This window comes from Pelobates fuscus, chromosome 4 (assembly GCF_036172605.1).
Source record: "Pelobates fuscus isolate aPelFus1 chromosome 4, aPelFus1.pri, whole genome shotgun sequence".
NCBI lineage: Eukaryota > Metazoa > Chordata > Amphibia > Anura > Pelobatidae > Pelobates > Pelobates fuscus.
In genome coordinates, this window is record NC_086320.1 from 355,686,884 (window position 1) to 355,708,345 (window position 21,462).

General features: G+C 37.7%; 1 protein-coding gene across 10 annotated transcripts in view; it reads right to left on the bottom strand.

The window, feature by feature from the left end:
• Positions 1-21,462, bottom strand: part of ARHGAP12 (Rho GTPase activating protein 12) — an 80,046-nt gene that overhangs the window by 14,311 nt on the left and 44,273 nt on the right. For 5 of the 10 annotated variants that reach the window (XM_063452606.1, XM_063452612.1, XM_063452614.1 and 2 more), the window contains 7 exons: positions 17,207-17,347; positions 15,132-15,212; positions 14,109-14,234; positions 13,148-13,228; positions 10,803-10,874; positions 8,654-8,715; positions 4,951-5,023 (listed from right to left, as the gene is read on the bottom strand). In XM_063452606.1, coding sequence (XP_063308676.1) covers positions 4,951-5,023; positions 8,654-8,715; positions 10,803-10,874; positions 13,148-13,228; positions 14,109-14,234; positions 15,132-15,212; positions 17,207-17,347 — 636 coding nt within the window. The remainder of the gene's footprint in view (positions 1-4,950; positions 5,024-8,653; positions 8,716-10,802; positions 10,875-13,147; positions 13,229-14,108; positions 14,235-15,131; positions 15,213-17,206; positions 17,348-21,462) is intronic. The other 5 variants (XM_063452611.1, XM_063452610.1, XM_063452608.1 and 2 more) reach the window with 4 other exon arrangements.

Consider the following 21,462-nt stretch of genomic DNA (forward strand, 5'->3'; position numbering starts at 1 on the left):
TTGATAAGGGCAATAAACGAAGCAAAATGCCATTCTTTCCCCCCCATTGAGATTCTAATGAGGTTAAGGCTTTTTCTTTATACATCTTGCAGTGTTTTCATGCCTTATGACAGAATTTCAAGGACTATAGAGAGAAGCAAACCGATATAAGCATGCAGGTACAACATATTTGTTAATGCAATTAGAGAGATTCACTCCATGATGTTATTATGTTAATTAAGTGTTAATGCCAAAATATTCTTACTGCAGGCATTTTTTTTTATGGAAACAAAAAGGTCTGTGTGAATACATAGCTCAGCAGTTTAATGTACATATAGAATATATCAGCAAATTGTATTCTGGTCCTGTAGAAAAATTACAACATAATAGACTTCGCCTCTGACACTGATCGGCTCTACCAAGAAATGTATTTTAGAGTTTAACCCTTTAAGGACACATGACATGTGTGACATGTCATGATTCCCTTTTATTCCAGAAGTTTGGTCCTTAAGGGGTTAAACAAGCCCAGAATCCATTGTAAAACTGAAATTTTACAAGGGATGCTACTCTAGACAGCTCCCCTTACTCTTCACAATTATCTTAAAGACACACACTAGAGGCACGTACAGCATGATAAAGCAGAAAACACGCCAATGCTTCTCATAGAGAAGCATTAGATTCAGCACTTTACTATTGCCATTCACACGCTGTAGGGTTGGATCAGTCATGATAAGGGAGGAGGGGCTGCGGAGGGGAGACTGACTGACCAAGTACTGTTTAAACAAGTTAATTTAAAGTTTGTTGTTTTTTATTGGTTTTGTTTTTTTTAAACAGGCCCTTAATCTAAAAGCAAAAAAGCAACAATCCAAAATTAAAAAAATAATAATTTCATTTGTAACATTATTGGTCCTTTAAACTGCTCCAAATGATGTCTGTCTATCCTATTAGCATAACTTCAAATTTAATTATTTGGACTAGTCAAATGTTTCCTCATCTGGGAAATGACCTACAGAGCAGGCTAAATATTTAAAGTGAGGTCTTGTTTAGTGGTTTGATAATGTGATTTCAGGTCTGGAGTATTGGAGAAATAATGTGAATGCCAAGTTGTGGGGTAAAAACATTATAAACTAACGGTCTATTGTCGAATACAATTTTATTGGTACGGTCTCTTGTAGCATATGAACTACGCATATAATTTATAGGACTCCATAAAGTCAATAAGGGGCTATCCCTTTGGCACCCACCTAGCTCACTAGAAAACGTGCTTGCTTCTAAGTTGTCTTCTGGGCACAGCTTAGAATGGGAGTTCTTTCTCTAATAATTTGTATGTTGCACAGTTTGCAAGAAACTCTCAATGATCCATGGCTGCAGGGACCTCTGGAATTTGAGCGGACATTCCATCTCACAACCTCGTCTCTGTCCTAACTGATCTCCTTTATTTATCAAAGTGACAGCATTTCATCAGCAGCCACAAATACAATCTATTCTAACCGATTTATATTGAGTACATAATGTGTTAAAACAGTGGGTGGGTAGCAGGTTTAAAAAACAATATAGAATAAAATAAAGGCTTATGCAGATCAGCCTTTTCACTCAACCTATCCCAGATCTTACACTTGATGGCTATCATGCTTAGAATAATGAGTCCTATGTCACCCCTAAGCAATGAGGCATTATTGGGAGGTTAGAATTTCAATATTTCATAAATAAAACAAATTAGAGGTTTGCATAACATTTGCCACCATTTAATGCCATGGCTATAAAGTTGCACATTTTATATAAACTATCCCAATGAGTGTGGTAACCATTTAAAATGAATTTGACATGCTGTTTCTTTTACAGCCCAGTAGTGACCATTGATAAGCGCCTATTCAAGGCTGCAGCAGGTGTTAAATTGTCACTTAAATGTTGCTGCTACTCGAAGGCAAAGCATGGGTGAACACAAAATAAGCAGAACTATGAATTTATTCTGAAACATTCTGCAAGATAACACAGATCATTGCAGTAATGTGTTTGTTTTTTTTTTTAAATTACAATACTGTCATAGCGTCTCCATCACTGGATTATAACGATGGACAATAATATTTCAAATGTTTAAAAGCAAAAACAACAAACGGTTAAATGATTTTCCTGGCATGGCAGCAAAAAAGCTTATTCGACTATCACTGAATAAAATATGGATTGGGTAAATACGGACATAATCCAATATTTTCTCTGGGTATTACCCACTGCATCTAGTGAATGTTGAAGAGCAGCTTTAAATTAGTATTTTTAGTGAGGTCTAATCAAACAAGCCATTAAGGTATAAGCGAAGTTTAATAGAGTGTAGGTTCTAGACATGCAGTACGGACGCCGTCACATACACTGATGGAAGATACAGAGCCAGAGTTTACACAGGTGACAGCAGTACGGCGGACAGAATTTTTCCAGGCAGACAGCAGCGAGAACAGCAGCACAGGAATTGAGCAACGTGAGCAGAGCGACTTGTTGAGGAAAGGGGAAAAAAAACATATAAACAATGCAAGGTTTACAGGTAGGGCAAGACAAACACCACTAAAAAGCAGACCAGCACTAGTGACTGTAAACCGGTCACATAAAAACCTCTTGCATTGTAAGAAAACACTTTTTAAAATCTATTTTGACTTACTCACTTTGCTTGGAAATCGTGAGCTAATGAAGAGGTGACAGATTTACAATTATGTTCTCTTTTCTTTTTTGAATGTGCACCTTCATAGCATACAATCCTGCTTATAGGGATCGCAAAGAAAGATTCTGGAAATGGTGCAGGGAAATCACCATAAAAAGCTGGGCTCTGTGCAATATTAATGTGGGAATGATTGCACGTCAGCTCAGCTACCATACATGCAGAGCTAACACCACGGCTACCTACCACTACACTTTCAGGATTTCTACTATTTAGGGGTAAGCAACAGCCATGTTTCACATACATGATTATTCACTAAAGTGAGAATTCAAAGTGAATTTCAAACTTAAGGTAAAATAGCCAAAGTAGGAACATTCTCCAAGGCAGCTATGCTTTCAGTTCGGCTACTCTGGGAAAGCATTTGATTGGCTGAGATAATCAATTCTGATGATCTCAGCCAAAGAGGCAGATCAGAGCGGCACTGTAATAAATGTGAGTTTTTAACTTATTTAAGGGGTCAAAGAGGCTGGCCACCTAAATAGTGTTTATTCCTGACCCTATCGTGTTCCGTTAACAGTTAAAGAAACTGCTGCCCAAGTAAATTTAAGTCTTAATGAAAAAGGTCCAGCACGAGAAAGTAAAAAACAGAACACTAAAAAGAACAAAAATTAGGAGACAGGTTTTGTTATTGAAAAATGTGACAGAACCTCTCTAAAGCTCTCAGAGTCACCGACAAATCCATTGCAAAACAACTGCAGGTTGCATTTTTTTTTTCTATAAAACACTATTTCCTTCTATATCATATATTCATTCAAGTTACCAGACGGAAAAGTGGTGCATTTCAACCTATTATTATTATTGCCATTTATATAGCGCCAACAGATTCCGTAGCGCTATAATTATTACAATAATTCAGAGTAGAAGGTGATAACCATAATGATTTAAGTGCTATATATAAAAAAAAAACAAAAAAAAAAAAAACAATTAATAGAATCTAAGCTCTAAAACTGAAGCCTTCCTAGAGAGAACACTCATTTGTGTCTGGAAATTCTCATGACTTTCCCACTCCAAAAATAATAAAATCCTTTGTAACTAGAATCCACAGAATCTCGGATGTCTTCCATACATCTATAAGCAATTACATATTTTCGAATCTCACTTTAACACGAATCTAGAGAAGACCGTGCACATATTCCAATGGAAAAACCATCTTAAAAAATATGTAGGGAAATTGTCCATTTCCCCCCCAGTGTTCTCAAGATAATTAAAAACTATGAGTAGGTCAGGTTATAAGCAAAATCAGGAAGCACTGCTACAAATCTGAGAACAGTATCTGCACAAATCATAAGGTTTTGTGTTTTTTTTCTTAACAAATTAAATTAATTAAAAAGGGAGTTTTAAGAATCATAACAATTACAAAACATGGGGCCTAATAATGTATGACAAATACTTCCAGATTGTATTTAAACCCCTATATAATGAACATTTTATATTTTCTAGAAAACACTGAAGCAAAAAATTAATGGAGAAGCTATATTTTGGACAGATTACATTTTCATATTTCAGCATTTAAATGAATATTTAAAATCTCTACGATAGTAAAGTGGTCAAAATATACAGAACTTATACAACATGTTCTCATAAATAACAAACCTGTCATCACAGGTTCTTGAAAGTATAACCCTGTTGTGATTTTTTTCATCCATTCTTTAACTCGTACCTTTACATGTGCCAATATAGACTCATGAAAGAACCCCAGTGAATTTAAAATTTTGTTCAAAAGTAGTAGAATTGTGCAAATGAAACACCTTTAAAATGTGCTTCATTATTGAGGGAACCGAATGGAAAACATGTTCCCACACAGTAGGTAAATATAATGTAGTAAGTTCCCTTAATGGGCTAGAATCATATCACTGTGATCACACTTTGCCCAAGATGATATTGGCTACACTGCTGTCAAATCACACTGCAAAATTCCCCTGTGTTTAATGTACACAGCCATTTATCAGAATACTAGAGTAAAGCTAGCTAGGATCAACTGTCCAAAAACTATCACCACATGAACAAATCGTCTGGAACACTAAACAGAGAGATGTTTAAATCTCTGTAGAAAAGTCATCAAAAATAATAAAAGAAGCTAAACATGCCCTTTTATTAGATGTGTTTAGAGAAGAAATAAAACAGAATATACCAGACAAAAAGGAACACGCATAATGCTAACTACTTCTATACCTTTAAAACTAGATTATATATCTCTATCTTAACATATATCAGGAGAGTGATCAGTGAATTGGATCGGATGTAGACCGATATACTAATAATCTTACCCAGCTAGCTCCAGTCCCTTGTAACAATAAGGATGAGCCTTGCAATACAGCCCATGAAGAAGTCCAGTTTTTCCTATAAAAAGAAAATTTACAATATTGAAATAGTAATAAACGGAAAAGATTATTAAAAAATGTATTTGTTAATCAAATCGATGAAATAGCAATAATTCAATAGGATAATGTTAAAGTGTGTTAATCATTATTTGTGACATAATAAATCAATTTCAGATACAGGCAAAGCCACAGCAAACATTGCAAATGAAGAGGAGACAAAAAACAAAACAAACAAAAAAAACAACATGTTTTAATTTCTCCTGGTCTCTGTATGTTTCTTGAAGTGCTGACTGCCAAGTGCTCGAGATAACATGGAGGCGCCCAGTTGTGGAGGTGTGGATTTCTACATTTAAATTTACTTTTTCATGCCTCACAAGTACATATTTGTTAAATAGAGGGATAAGTAAACATGTTAAAAAGAAATCGTATTCCTTTTAAACGACAAAATAACACAAGGCCTGTCACACACTAGTTAAAGGGACATTCTAGGCTGGATACACCTCTACATTCCCTGTTTGCTGTTAATGTGCATTTTCTACAAAGCCCCAGCAAACAGAGGAGGTTTCTCAGCCAACCCTGGACACTATTTTTAAAGACAATATTGTGCATATCCAAATTGCCTAGCAGGGTTTTAAGGATTACATCATTGAACAATCTGCTTATCTCATGAAAAAACAAGAGTGAAATGATCCTACAATAAGCTTACAGATATGTGCAGCTGCATCACATGTCACATAGAAGTTAAGACACGTATACACGAGCAGGTTCATACAATACAAGATCTCACACATGTAGGGGGAGAGCTGTGGAAACACGATTTCTCTGAATTACTGTGCCCGAGGCAGAATGTTCCCAAAGTATCCGAAATATGTACATGATTCACAACAGCGAGATTTGAGTTTGCAGAACCATTGGGTCTTATCATGTTTGGTCTCACCACAACTTTTTTAGTATTTGGCTAGATACTGAATTCGAGGTATGTGTGTGTTCGCCCATAATTTACCTCTTTCATATTAAGTGCACCCACGCTTATTATATAGCATTTTGTTCAGGAGAAATAGGGCTTTTAGTTTTCATCGAATATTTATATATGAAACAATTTAAAATGAATAAAATCTAAAAAAATACACATATTTGTGTTCAGCAATGTCTTACAAGTACAACAGTATCCACGATGTACCGGTTTTTATTGTGTTTTGGAAAGTTACAAGGTCAAATATAAGGTTTTCCCTTTTTCTGTTTTTTACACATTGAAATTTGCCAGATTGGTTTGCTATCAGACAGCCACTAGAGGGACTTCCGGGTTCTTTAAACACGAAAAGTGTTTTAAAAGACGCTGGACGTCCTCATGCTATGCATGAGGACCTCCAGCGTCGCCGGAATCACCATAGGAAAGCAATGAATAATGCTTTCCTATGGTGAGGTCTAATGTGCACGGGTGGTCATTGCCACGCATGCGCATTAGGTCTCCTCCGCTGGCTGATGGCGGTGGAGGAGCGTGGGCGGAGCCTGACCCAGTGGCGAGGGACATCGGCTCTGGATTCAGGTAAGTCATTGAAGGGGTTTTAACCCCTAAAACAACACGGGATAGGGGGTGGAAGGGAGAGGGGCACTGCAAGAACCTGCAGTGCCAGGTAAACGGATAGTTTTTCCTCGCACTGGAGAGTCCCTTTAAGTCCATTTAATGTAGGATGATGACAACATTAAAGGGTTAAAGAAATGCAGGATGCAGTCTAGTGACTGTCTGTGCTCATTTGCATACTGGGCTGGGAATATTGGATAGAAATGAGGAATCATGATTTCTCAAAACTACTGCATCCAAGGAGCACTTACACTAGGTCCTACCAGAGATATGTCAATGATGCACAACAGTAAATTTTCAATAAGACAGTGAAACCATAAACTTAGGAACTTAAAAAACTGCAGCTATTTTTCCACATCTCTGCATCTATAATTAATTGAACAGTGACAATAACATAACATTTGCAGGGAGATTTGGTTGATAACACATCTAGAATATCACTTTAAAAAAGACCCACATTCCATAAATAATGAGATGGGCAGAATTTACAACCAACATAAAAGAGTTAAGAAAAAAACAAAACACTCATGTATAAAAAGTTAGTAGTAGGGGGGCGGGGCCTAACTGGCGGGCAGAGCGGACACATGCAAGGCAAGCTCCTGACCAAAGTCTGCTTATTAAGCCTATTTCTGTATGCCAACTCACCTATATCACTATAAAATTCAACTGTATGCACAGGGGGGACCCTGGGGACTCGAATGATACCAGATTTGGCACTGTCCTGACCCAGAACACCTGCCGTCAACTTCTTGCGGCCCGCAAACCTGGCTGGCGTCGGAGGGAGAGCCGCTCTCCAGATGCCACATCTTGTAACTCTTAGCTACTTTGAACCGGGGGGTAGGGAGGGGTCATGGTTTTCAGGGGCCTACACACTGCTTCTCCATAGCTCAGAGCTGTGGCATGCAGAGACGCCATGTCTCTTAAAATGGGGGAATTCATAGTCGGAGGTCAAGCCAAGGCCTTGCTCACAAACGACCCTGAGCAAGCTGGATGGCATCTTTGCCAAATTCTGGGCGAAAATAGAGGGTAGGCAACAGCACGCTCTGTTTACGCACTCCCATACCTCGGATGCAGCAACTCACAAACATCAGCCCATCTCTCTCTCCAAAATTCAAGGAAAGCGGAATTACCAGAGAACCTCTCTCCCTGCACGGCGGATGCCAAGGGAACGAGGCTCAACTAAGCAACCGGGTCCCAAGCAACCGAAAGCAAGTCCTGCAGCCAATTGGGGGCCAAGCCAGCGTGTGGAGATCGGGGACTTTGATTTACTTATCCCCTCAAGAGAGCGCCTACTGCACCGAAGAGCTTACCACGTGGTGGACTCCTGTCTTTCATGTATTTTTGTTTACTCGTGATAAAGCCAGTTACTTTTTATTGTATTTTTACCTATCTTAGCAGGTTTACTTGAATCAGACCTACTATATTAATCACAAAGCATGTGCAGTCAGATACTAAGCCAGGTGTGCTCCGTTCAGTATCATAAAGTGATGCCCTAACCTGACCTTCATTCCGACATTGACTGAAATTGTGATGCCAATCTGTGAGCAAGGCTCATGTATCCCTTTGGCTTCTATAGTTAATACTTTCCGATACCAAGTCAGTGGTACCCGTGCTAAAATGTCCATGAGAGCTATGAGATGTTGTGACTCACCTTTTATTTTCACTCAGAGCAACTTAGTCTAGCATGCTTAACATCTGATCACTGACCACTTACATGTCTAGAGCTTATCCTATAACTGTGCAGCCAGACAGCTCTGTTTTTTCATCCTGCTAATAAGCGCTAGATCTTCATGTTGTGATAGCTAAAAGGGCATAAAAGTTTAACCTTCGACAAGCAACTAGACATGGTAACCTAACTTCTTATTCTTGTTTTTTCCTTTGTCGTTAATGTTACAAAAAGTGCACTACTCATGACACGTTAAGCAACTTACATGTGATTTATCCTGTATTATATCATCTTGCTGATATGACAGTATATACAGGTTTTGTTCACCATTGCACTACCAAAAATAAAGAATATAAAAAAATAAAAGTTAGTAGTAATTAAAACAATCAAGTGATACTTGCCTAATTTTTTTTCCATTCTCTGTAATTTTTGTCACATTTAAGACACCATACTTTTCTTGATCCTGAAAAATAAATTTCAGCTTAAATTAAAAGCTAAACACGGGTGAGAAATATTAATGAACAGAGAAAACAAAATGCATGCCGGCTGATGAATTACCGTTTACCTGTTTTTTCATGGACTACGATAATTTATTTATTGTGGGATATTGCATCCCACAACTAAACCTCAGAAAGCCTTGTATACGTCAACAACTCCTTGCTCTACCCACTGGAAAATCCGCAGTTAGTCATTTAGCCAGGCAGAGGAGAAGAAAGCCAGCAGGAAAGAAAAGCATAAAGGATCCAGACAGGAGCAAAAAAATAAATATAATAGGACTACAGTACCCTAAAGAGATAAGCCACCAGGGAAGAGTCTCATGGACTGTCACTACACAAACGAACTGTTAATCAGCCATGTGTAGTGTTACTTTTGAACTATAGGCCTTTCTTAATTATTTGATTATTTGTCTTTGCTAGTGTATTCGTGGTGGAGGGCTGCTGTGTTTGTATAAAGCATAGAAGTAGCTTCAAGGCCCTACAATAGATTGGTCACTCCTACCCTCAGAGACCATAATGGGGACAAAACGATTTTGGCGGAGTAAAGGAAGTACAGTTAAACCACAGGAACAGAGACCGAATAATCAGACCGAATATTCAGAGTTGGTTATAGCTTTGAGGAGTAAGAAACATGGCTGCTGGAAGGAGGCGAAAAGGCTGAAGCACATACTCAGGATTGGCACCCAAACAAAGAGCAGCCATAACTATACACGGTCAAATAAGGATGTTAAAAAAAACTTTTTAATAAAACGTGTCTGCACGGTCCTTACCTTCAACAAAGTTTAGGGAAATCCTTGACTAGCAGTGTGCACAATAGAGGCAGGTTGCAAGCGTATAATAACCTTAATAGGCTCCCATTTCTGAGCAGTGCACTTAACTTAACCCCTGAGTGGCCAGAAGGCTTTTCAATTTCCTTACTGTTAAGGACCCGGGCTGTCTTTACATTTCTGCAGTGTTTGTGTTAAGCTGTAATTTTCCACTTATTCATTTACTGTACCACAACATATTATATACCGTTTTTCTCGCCATTAAATGGTCTTTCTAAAGATACCACTATTTTCATCATATCATGTAAAGTACTATAAAAAGAATTATAAAATATGATGGGGAAAAAAAACACCTTTTCTAACCTTGACCTCCAAAATCTGTTACGCATCTACAACCGCCAAAAAAACAGTTTTTTTTTTTTGCAAGTTATAGGGCTATAAGTATAAGTAGGGCATTGCGATTTCAAAATATATATTATTAAAATGTATCAATAGTGACACTGTAACACTTATCTGTCATAAATCTCTGAATCACACCTCACATGTACACACACATACATACATTATATATATATATATATATATATATATATATATATATATATATATATATATATATATATATATATATATATATATATATATATATATTTATTTATTTATTTTAAGTAGACAACCCAGGGTATTCAAAATTGGGAATGTCCAGTCTTTTTTAGTTAGCGTTCATATTTGTGTATGAAAAATGCAACAAAAAAACAACTAATTTGAACGCTAATTTTTTAATTTTTTCAGAGCGTGGAGATGCTAAACATAGGTGCTGCACACTGTGCAGTACTGGACTAGTAGGCACCTCTAGTGGCCATCTGAGTGACTGACACAAGAGGTATTCCTAGCCAGCAATGTAAACCCTGCCTTAATGACTTTATTTTTGTTAAATCTTGACACGATGTAATATGTCATCTGAGGTTGTATTTACAGAATTTTAAGACCGGCTAAGTAACAGATGATTAATGTTATGTCCGGATATGTAAATCGACAGAATTCAAAGAGGGTGTTATACTTTTCCCCATGACTGTATCAATTTTTTCCCCTCTGTGGCTTTCCAACTGTTGTGGAGTTCACCATGACTAAAAAGGTAATTAACCCCAATCCAGAAGACTTAGACTTATTGTATTTTATCATACATTATTTAGTTTTACATATACGATTGTACATTATCAAGGTTTCTACTTATCATTGAGAAAGGCAAAAACATGTACAGTGACAATACAGAGTTCTTTACTAACCGTTGACTGGTGCTTTGGAGAAGAAGGCGAGGTCTCTATGTCCGGAAAGATGGGTTTGGACAATGGAGAATCCTGTAAAGTTAGAGGAGATTGTAAATTGTATAAATACAGTAGCAGATGCTTTCATAGGAATATTGGAGTGGAAAAATAAAAATTATAAGGACTAAAAGTTAAGGAATTAACCTCATTAATTACACAAAAATTATATTTTAATGAGATACTAGTCTAAAAAGAAAACGATAAGTGCTCTTGACATTGTAACAAATACCTTGAGCTAGAGCTCACATTGTGAACACTGTAAACATTTTGCACATGCACAGAAGCGTGTTTCCAATTTTAGCTTGTATCTCATTTACAGATAAATAACAAAGGCAAAGCATTGTATGTTAGCATTGTATAAGAGAAATATATATACAAACACACACACACGAACACATATACATACACAAACACACATAAATCAAACATATTTCAAAATTAAATGGGTTACTCATGTTAATTAAAAACGGTCACAAATTTTAAACCATGTAGCACAAAACAAATATTGTAAGGAAGAGTAAAATGTTGATTGTTGTTCCATTGCTGGTTTTTCTAAAGTTTTTCGGAAAACAAAAGTAACATTTACAAACATGTAAAAAGTGTCAAGAAAATAGTCATTCAAACAGACCAATTTGCTAGTGTTATCATTTTACCAAAACATTTCCAACAATTAGTACTGCAATTTGAAAACACTCAAAAAGCGGAAACCGGTTGAATGAAAGTAATTTTGTAATAATACAGTTTAAAAAGATAAATTTGTCTTTAATGTGTCAGGGTATGGGTTAACCAATACGAATATGAAAAAATAAATTTGGCAAGGCCATAAATTAAGGGAAAACCCCCCAACTATACAAGAGTGTAACACACTGCACCAAGCAGACAGACCAAATAATGAGTAGTTTGTTCACTAGTGCTGGATAACCATTAACCCTCAGCCATAGCCCAGGGGTATGTGCAATACATGCACAGGCTCTAAAAAGCCTTTCTGTAAGACAGCACTGAGGTGCACTCATCTATGTAAAAAGCTTTACGATTTCTCCTAATTAAACTTGACGTTCTACATTTTTTGACCAACTGATAGTCAATTTTTTTTTGTGGTAACCGGTTGACTCTTACTGCTTCACACACACACTGGATTCTCAGAACATAAAAGAAAGCCCTTGTACAATGTACCAGCTGTACTCACTGACAAGACCAGATGCTCAAAGCCATACCCTTTGAAGTGTGATTCTGAAAGGTTCAGCTGAGATCAGATAGTGCATTAAAGGAGAACTATCATGCAAAATTGAACTTATTTTACACATGTTCTAGCTTCCTTGTCAGTTTGTAAAATGGTTTGATTTCTGCGTGTATAACAAAATGCGTGTTTGGGGGAAGATGCGCGCCATACACAAATGAATAGTAAAAACAATAGACAATAATATTACCCAGACATTATGTACACCTGTGCAATAAGCATGCTGTCTAATCCGCATCTTGATATGCCACACCTGTGAGGTGGATGGATTATTTCGGCAAAGGAGAAGTGCTCACTAACACAGATTTAGACAGTTTTGTGAACAATATTTAAGAGAAATAGGCCGTCTGTGTACATAGAAAAAAAGTCTTAGATCTTCGTTCCGCTCGTGAAAAATGGGGGCAAAAACAAAAGTGGTGCGTTTATAATTTTGTTTAGTGTATTTTAACCCCTTAAGGACACATGACATGTGTGACATGTCATGATTCCCTTTTATTCCAGAAGTCTGGTCCTTAAGGGGTTAAACATATACTTGAGATTTAGCAAATCAAATCACAATCCAGTTAATTCCAGGCATAGGCACGGCATGCAATGCAAATGATGAGGAGAAATAGAAACAGTTTCATTTCTCTTTATGTTTTCTCTATGCCGACTTCCAGATACAAAGATGTGAGCACATACCAATTAATTGACGGGAACCTAAGATAGAGGAACTCTGTTCTGTTGCAGGACAAAGATGTGGATTTCTACAATTAATTGTATGTTTTACACCACACAAACTACATACATTTTAAATATAAGGGATAAGTGAACATCAACAATTGTGGGAAGTCACAAGTAAATTGATCTGGCCAAAAATATTGCCAAGTAGCATATTTGAACATATTCTACAACAAATATTTTTCCCATGTATGTTCCCCGTTAATGATCAATGTCTATTATTACAAAATTACTTTTTCATAGCATTGCAGCAGATAAGATAGTAATTTCAGATCTGTATGTTGAAATTAAAAAATGTTGACACGTGGATGCGTTTTGGCAAGCAAGGGACAACACACTGGGTACTAACTTTTTCTGTATAAGGTGGAATCAAATAACCAGGGTTATGCATGAAATACCCAGAGGAATTACGCTTTTGCTTGATATGCAACTGTAAAATAAAAATGTACCTGTTAATGGCATTAGCACATACCTTAACAGTGAGTCGATGGAAATAGTCTCCATGCAATTTACATGGATGATGATCTGTGTTCTTCAATTCTCGTTCAGGAACGTTGATTATTACACGTTAGCTAATAGATGCTAAGCACGGATGAAATCTATATGTGTATATATATTATTTACTGATTAAAGGGACACTATAGTCACCAAAACCACTTTAGCATAATGAAGTGGTTTTGGTGTATAGATCATGCCCCTGCACTCACTACACAATTCTCTGCCAATGAGGAGTTTCATTACTTTGTTCAGCTCTACCCACACCTCCCCTGTGTAGGTCACATGCAGTCTCCCTACACATTTCATGTTAAGAGAGATCAAATGTTTAATCTTACATTATTGCACAGTCTGTTTAATTTGGAATTCCTTCTGTCCTACTAGGCTGTTAATAGCCTTCTAGACCCTAAAGGAACCTCCTTGTTTGATTAGAGTTCAACTAACAGAGAAGGCAGAGAATTGATTGGAGACACTGCAGATGTATGACCTATACACTAAAACTACTGTGTTAAGATAAAGTTGTTTTGGTACTTCGAGTATCCTTTTAAATATTGTATATGTGACCTGCGCAATTTGTAAAAACTATTACCTGAAAATGTACTAAAAACCATCCAAACAAATCACTGCAGCATTAAGTTTGAGCTAAAAATGAAACTCCACAACAGTAACATCGAACAGAAAAAAATTAGGATACATTTTGAAATAGTCCTTGAATCATTCCAAGTACTAAAACTGCGTACAGGCCAGCTTATCAATTCACAAATCCAACAGTATGGTATTTAATAATGGATGCCTGAGCAGGAATCTTTACACACCTTATCGTTGGCTTCCAGTAGATATGTGCTGTGCCTCCACTTTGTTAAAACTATAGGTTCCTGAAGCTTTCTGTCGAGACTTCGACTTTTAGTGATCTCTCGCTGTGGCTGCAAAGAAGCATTATACTAAAGAGGAGAAGGAGAGAGGGTAGGGGAGTACAAGGTTGCAGCATTAGCTACACTTGTAATTGATTATATTGGTGTGAATGATTGATCGATATAGAGAGAGGGCACTAAAGATACATAGACAGAGATACAAACATACATATACAAACAAAGTGACAGAAGGCCCTACGAGAAGATGGAAGATTAACAGCCAGATCTATATATATATATATTTATTTATATTTATTTGGCACTAATGGAGTCTGCACTTGGTTTCTTAAAAGAGGCTAGCACCAATTAGTGCTCACACAACGAGGCCGCTGGTTTTACTGAACACATTGTTAGTTTTTCACTAATACAGCTAAACGAAGAATGTGGATGTAGCTACAGGGGGAAAAGACAGACAATAAGACACATCTGTTTATTTCCCCCATGTTTTATAGAACTTAGGATGCACTTTTCTCTGGTACAAAAAAAACATTTTGCATTTAGAAATAGTATCGTATTATAAAAATTGTATTTTCATTTTGGCAAGTTTTTTTTTTTATAATTAAATTTTTATTAAAAGAAAGGATGCAAGCAGACATTAGATCATCAAAGAGTTAGTTGCACATTGAATAACAAATCCCATAAACAGGAGAAAGGAGGTTCTGATTGTGGTTGCTCACATTAAATAGAGAGGTAGGTTGGTATCTGAACGTCTAGGACTATAAGGACACATTTGGTTGATTAAAAAGTCACAATAATTTCAAGTCAAAACTCTAATCAATGTAATCAAAGAACCTCAGATCAACTCTCCCATTTAAGTTTCATTATTCATTTGTTGTGTTTTTGATTGCATGCAATAAGCATATAAAACAAACCGTTTTGCAGAAAGATCCAATGATTGTAAACTCAATAGAAAAGGTGTTGTCTTACCTTTGGCAACTCCCATGCTGACCGTGATCCATCAGCGCTGTAATAATAGGGTCTGCCTTGATCATCCACATGTTTCATCCACTGTAAACAAAACGTAAAATATTTACAGAGTTCAACATTTACAGTGTAAAAATGTTTGCTTTGGTTCTACAAATTTTAACTGTGTTGTAAATTCTTGCAAGTGCAGTGATTTTTCATCTTAGTGTGGTTACAAAGTCACCTACATTAGGACAGCGACCTAGAAACGAGTATTGTTAATTAGATATTCTTTAATGAAATTCTAAGCAATCCGTTTTGCATGTAACGAGGCAATGTACAGGGTGTTGCTCTGATCCCACTCAGATCCCCCAAGCACTGAATCTAGAACAGCTCTGTTAAATCTCATCAATCTGCTTGTCAGAAAACACTCAGACTCAAATAACTGGACTGTACGCAGTGTTCTAAGAAGAAGAAAATAATTTTTACAAAAAATGTAAAAATACATAACAATACACAGCATTTCTTGCCAAACATGTGGACACAGAGAAATGTTACTGCAAGATTCTAACTTTGAAATGTCTGAAAATATCCCCCTCAAACTACATACAATTAAAAATAAATATATTTAGGAGACTATTAAATTCTACCCACATCTGATAATCTCATGCACTAAATCATTTGCGGGATTATTTATAAAAATAAAAAGCCAAGAAGAATTGTAGGGAACAAACTACAAAAATTCAAATTTGAGGCCTAAATAAACATTGCTGGAGAAATGGGAAAATGTTTTCCCAGTTTGGCTATTTTGGACAAGTTTTTGCAAATCTGGTGACAATTCTCCAACATTCACAGTAAGTTAGTTTTAAAGTGACAGTAGTGCCATTTCACTCTCTGAATATTTAATGATTTGCTTCCTCTGCAATGCCCAGAGTAGTATAAAATCTGAAACACAGAGGGTTGTGTTGATTTCCACTCTCTCCCACAGAACTCAAACTAATTAAAATACTGTGCTGGGGTCTCTTGAAAAATCACCTAAATATCAGGAAAAATATTGAATAGTGGTCTCATACAACACAGCTAGCCAGGTTGGAAGCTCGTCATACAGCTCTAGTCTTCTTCCACTTTATGAACAATGTGATGGAGTAAGTGTAATTACCAGATACATGCAGATTGTAAGAATAATGAGCTAGGGCAGGGGTAAGCAACCTTTGGCACTCCAGATATTGTGGACTACATTTCCCCTGATGCTTTGCCAGCATTATGGCTGTAAGAACATTAACAGAAAAGTAGTCTGCAATATCTGAAGTGACGAAGGTTGCCTGCCCCTGAGCTAGGGGATGACCAGATTCCCGGTTGAAAAAAAAAACAAACACATACCCTGCCAGTACACGGACCACTAAGGTACAAAAGATTGACAAGCTTAGGAAGAACTTTATGGGTCATACAGTTTCTTTAAAATGTCTTACCTTTAGATACAAAGTTAGAAGTGACCACAATGCCAAGAATGAGATTATATCAGAAAGTATATCAAATGTATCTTTTTAGGGCTTTCGTATCATATCACCAAGTTTTGCATCCAAAAAGAAAATGAATATGGACATGTTTTAACTTAATTAATGAAACTTACCTTTCTATAGTCTAATTTCCATTAAATGAATAAAAGCAGCAGTACTGCATTTTCTACCAATATAGATATATCACTGTCAGATTCTTTTGAAATTTCACGGTTTTGGAGTTTTATTCCCCACATTTAACTAAACAGCCTATATTAGTAAATCCTGCAGAAGCAATACCATTATAATGGAAGCCAAACGCCAATATCTTATTTTAATCTGAAAAGGAATGATATTCCCTTATAAAAGGCTTTATCTTTGTGCGGTCATATAGCATAAACATAGAGTTGTTTTTTTAATTTTTTATTTGCTTAGCAGGCAAAAATATATTTTCATCTAATTATAAATAACACAACCCAATGACAGTTTATTAAGTATCATGAAATAGGAGAATTAAATGCAACAAGACCTACAAATCATGCATTCACGCACATAGTAAATGCATCATCCGAATGGTCTGAGACAAAGGGAATCACAGTGTACCTTTTCATTAGTTTGGTCATTGATAAAGAAGGTATGGCCATGCTGATCCAAATCTTCTGACCAGCCCCTTGGAGGGGACCCGTATTGACTATCTGATTGGTTGTCACAAGTGCTGTGGAAATTGTCTTCAGATGAAATTTGCTATAAGAGGAGTTGAACAATTTGATTATGCAAGGGCAAAGATTGATTGGCATCAGGGAAGAAAAATGACTGAAATACGGAAAGGAAAGTAAGAAGAGAAAGAACAGAAAAACAAAAACAAACAAACCACAATTCTGCATGTCCCCAGTAACGAGACAGCAGAATGTAGCGACAGAAATCAGCAGAATCATGTGCTGGAATATGCAATAATTAGATTGTGTCACGAACATGGCCTATCCTTGACATTCACACACAATCTTCTCTCCACATAGCATTGCATATGTTCATTGGTAATTAAGCAAATTTGAGTTTTGAGGTAGGAATGCTTTTTGAAAGAAGCTAAATATAATTATGTGTAACTAGCAACGTGTAATTAGATATGACAAGCAGCAATAACATGTTTTGTCATGAAGATTGGTAGGTAAGAAAATAAATAAATAAAAGGATGCTCCAGCAGCTTGCACCTCAGCATGTTCCGGAGTCATGTATAATAACAAATGCGTGTTTTCGTGGGATGCACCAGAATCCCAACAAAAAGTGAGGAACAAACAAGAAGTTCTGTAGTTTACATGATTATTAATTTTGACTACTAGGAGATGCCACAGCAGTTTTGCTTACAAATGTTTCATTCCAAGAACAGAAATTACAAATGAATTCTTCAGCTATAAATACATGTTTACCAAGCTGCTCTGGATGGTCAGCAAGAATAGTGTCTTGTTTGTTTGCTTTCTTCGATGTTAATTTATGTGGCCCAGGGATGAGGCCAACCTCTAGCATTGGTAAGCAAGTTTTATTAAAAGAACAAGCACCATAACCACTACAGCATGCAGTAGTGATTATGATGCTCGAAGTGCCCTATATCTCCTTCCCATGGTAAGCAGTCAAACCATTTTGGTATAGTTGGACAATATACCTGGGTCCAGAACCACTGACCCTGTTTCCGTTCTCTTCCTGCAGGAGAAGCCAGTTAGCTGTACAGAGTTATAACAAAAAGTGGACAGTGCACATGCTTACAAAAGATTACTCCCACTTGGGTGGTCCAGACACGGAGGTTAAATCCCCAAAGATCCAATGGAAAATTCAAACAGATGTCCTGGCACACCTAGAGATTTCTTGTAATAGCAGTCATTATTTGGAAACAGGATAAAGTGACAACGTTTCGGCTCTAACAGAACCTTTGCGAAGTCTGACTTGACAAAGGGTCATGTAAGAGCCAAAACGTTTGCACTTGATCCGTTTCCTAAATAAAGACTGCTATTGGAAGAAACCATAAGGTGCCTGGATGTCGGTTTGAGTTTTCCAACTGTACAAAGCTAAGCAGGACTGTGTTCATTGGCTGAGAGTGAGCCTGGATCGTCAGTTCTTTTTTATTTTTATTTTAAATCAAGACACCCAGCTTCACCTAGAGGCTGGAAAGGATGTGGTGCAGGTGCCCAGGGGACTCCGGTCAGTTGAACCGTACTAAAACCGTGGCACAGGGCCAGGGCTCTCCTGGCACTATAGTCACTATAACAGGCTATAGTGTTTTAAAAAAAAAAAGAAAAGAAGACTACTGTAGACCCTAAATAGACTTAGATTTGTTAACAATGAATAAGACCTGCACAGCTCACTTAAAAACAAAACCCTGACAACCAAGATAAAAAAATAGATAAACAATATCAATAAACATGCAATGTTAACATCTACTCTTCACAATGTAAGATATTTATAATATTTAGCACTTTTCCTCTCTAGAAAGACTGCAGGTTATATATAAGAAGTACTAGCGCACAGGGATCTGTTCCGTTTGATTATTGGCAAGTACATCATTGTTGCATACAAAATTAGAACAACTTACCAATATCAACCTATATCAAAATTCTGCTTTGCTAAAACAATGAACAAACACTAGATGGTTATGCTCCTTCCAATTCAGCGACTACTGGAATTTTTTGGGTCACTGTTTCACCCAGAAAAAAAAGCAATTGAGACTAAGTTTCTAGATTTCAACTGCAGCATTTTAAAAACTTTAATAAGCAAAAGAACCCCTACATGTTAAATGAACACTATAGTGTTAAGAATACCAACATGTATTCCTGACAGTATAGTCCTGGTACGGCTCTTTAGGTCCCCGGCCCTGCTCAGATTGTGCTAAAAATGTGTTTCTACTCACCTTTTTCTCACACATTATTAAAAACAAAATTGCCTCTAGCGGTTTCTGGAATTTCCCTTTAAGGGAGCAAGGAGTGCCGCCAGGCAGGGGCGCTGCTGAATAGCTGCAAACGGTCAACTGAGGCTCTCAGCCAATTAGATACTCCCTCATTCACAAAATTGGCTTGAAAAGAAAGGTACCTTTTCTAAGCCTGTTTTGTGAATGTGGAGTCCCTGTGTTTACCAAGTGAGCAATTCATTAATAACAGCACACCACGATAGAGTGGGGTACTTGATATTACTTTCTGGTCCTATGGAGTGATTGACAGTTGATGCCCAGCTGCAGCAGTGCATGTTGCAGGGATTAGCAGTCAATAGCCTAATGGTTGCTGCATCACAAGTCAGGTTGTCCAACAATAGTGACTGATTGAATCAGAAAAGGCTCAGTCATCTTTAATTTTGAGATATTTCTAATCCATTCGGCCTTAAATTGATGTGCCTTGCACTCTTGTCCGCTGTATATAATAATTATAGATATTAAAAGTTAACAACTTAGGTTTACGTAACAATTATAGTTCCAGTCAATTTACAAGCTTTACATATGCGCTTCACAGCTCTCCTAAACGCTTCTTTGACGAAACCTCCCAAATAAAGTAAAAAAAAAAAAAAAAAAAACGACCACATTACACTACAGTCCCTTCATGATTCTCCACGACTTTTCGTAATTCAAACAGACACCCGCTCTCCACCATGTTTTGATAGAACTTTAGTTTATGCCTCATGTAGAGTCATACTTCCTCACATAACCTTATCTAACTAATTTTATCTTCAGATGCAAGTATGCAACCTTGAGTAAATATGCCTCATTCTGACAAGTACAACTCTCAATCCTAGTTAAAGGGACACTATAGTCACCAAAACAACTTTAGCTTAATGAAGCAGGTTTGGTGTAAATTTCATGTCCCTGCAGTCTCGCTGCTCAATTCTCTGCCATTTAGGAGTTAAATCACTTTGTTATGGAGCCCTTGGCACACCTTTCTGCATGTGACCTACAGAGCCTTCCTAAATACTTCATATAAAAAGTAATCTAATGTTTGCACTTCCTTTATTGCAAATTCCGTTAAATTTAGAATTTCTTAACTCCTGCTCAGCTAAAAAGCTTGTTAGACCCTGGAGGAGCCCCCTGTAACGTTAAATTTACAGAGCAGGAGATAAAAACTTTTAAAGTAAGTAGCATATGGGGGGCGGAGCCTGGCTTCCAGGCTGCAAGGACGTGCTGAACTAGAGCTCCTGGGCATTATGGCACGATTTGGGGCAAAAACCCCAATAAAACAGCTCGTTCAACGCTTGGAAGGTGACAGCTCAACCGGGGACACCCGGGCAAATCGAATGATCCCAGCCATTCAACAATTGCATGCCGAGAACCGGCACCAGCACCAAGAGGCCTACTCGAGGCCCCATCGGGGAGAGACGGCCGCTCTCCTCGTGGGCGAATCGAAAGGGAAATCCTCCACACGACTCACCTCCTACCCCCCCCCCCTCTGGACCGGTGGGGGTTATCCCGGTCCGCACGGTGGGTTCGGAGCCGCCAGCCACACCGAGAAGCGAGGTGGAGAAAGACCACTGCCGGTGCCCACTAGGCACCCCTAAGATGGCGGATAGTGATACGCCGCCCGCGCCAAATCAACCCCAGCTCACGCTGATCTACCAAGACACCGCACAGCGCCTGGAGGTAATATTCAGCCGCTTCTGGGCAAATCTTAGAAACCGCATGAGAGCAGCACACATCGCTCAAAGTTCAGCACGGTTGACGGGCGGGGGAGGCAGACAGCGGCGGGGAGAGGAGAGCATACCCTTGGGCAAAGCAACAGGCGCTCCACACACTCCCACACCACAGTGCCCACCCGGGTTGGAGGCCAAATGGGCGAAGTCCCGGACGCATCGTCCACACGCAAGGAGGCTCCACTGCCGAAAGAGGCCAAAAA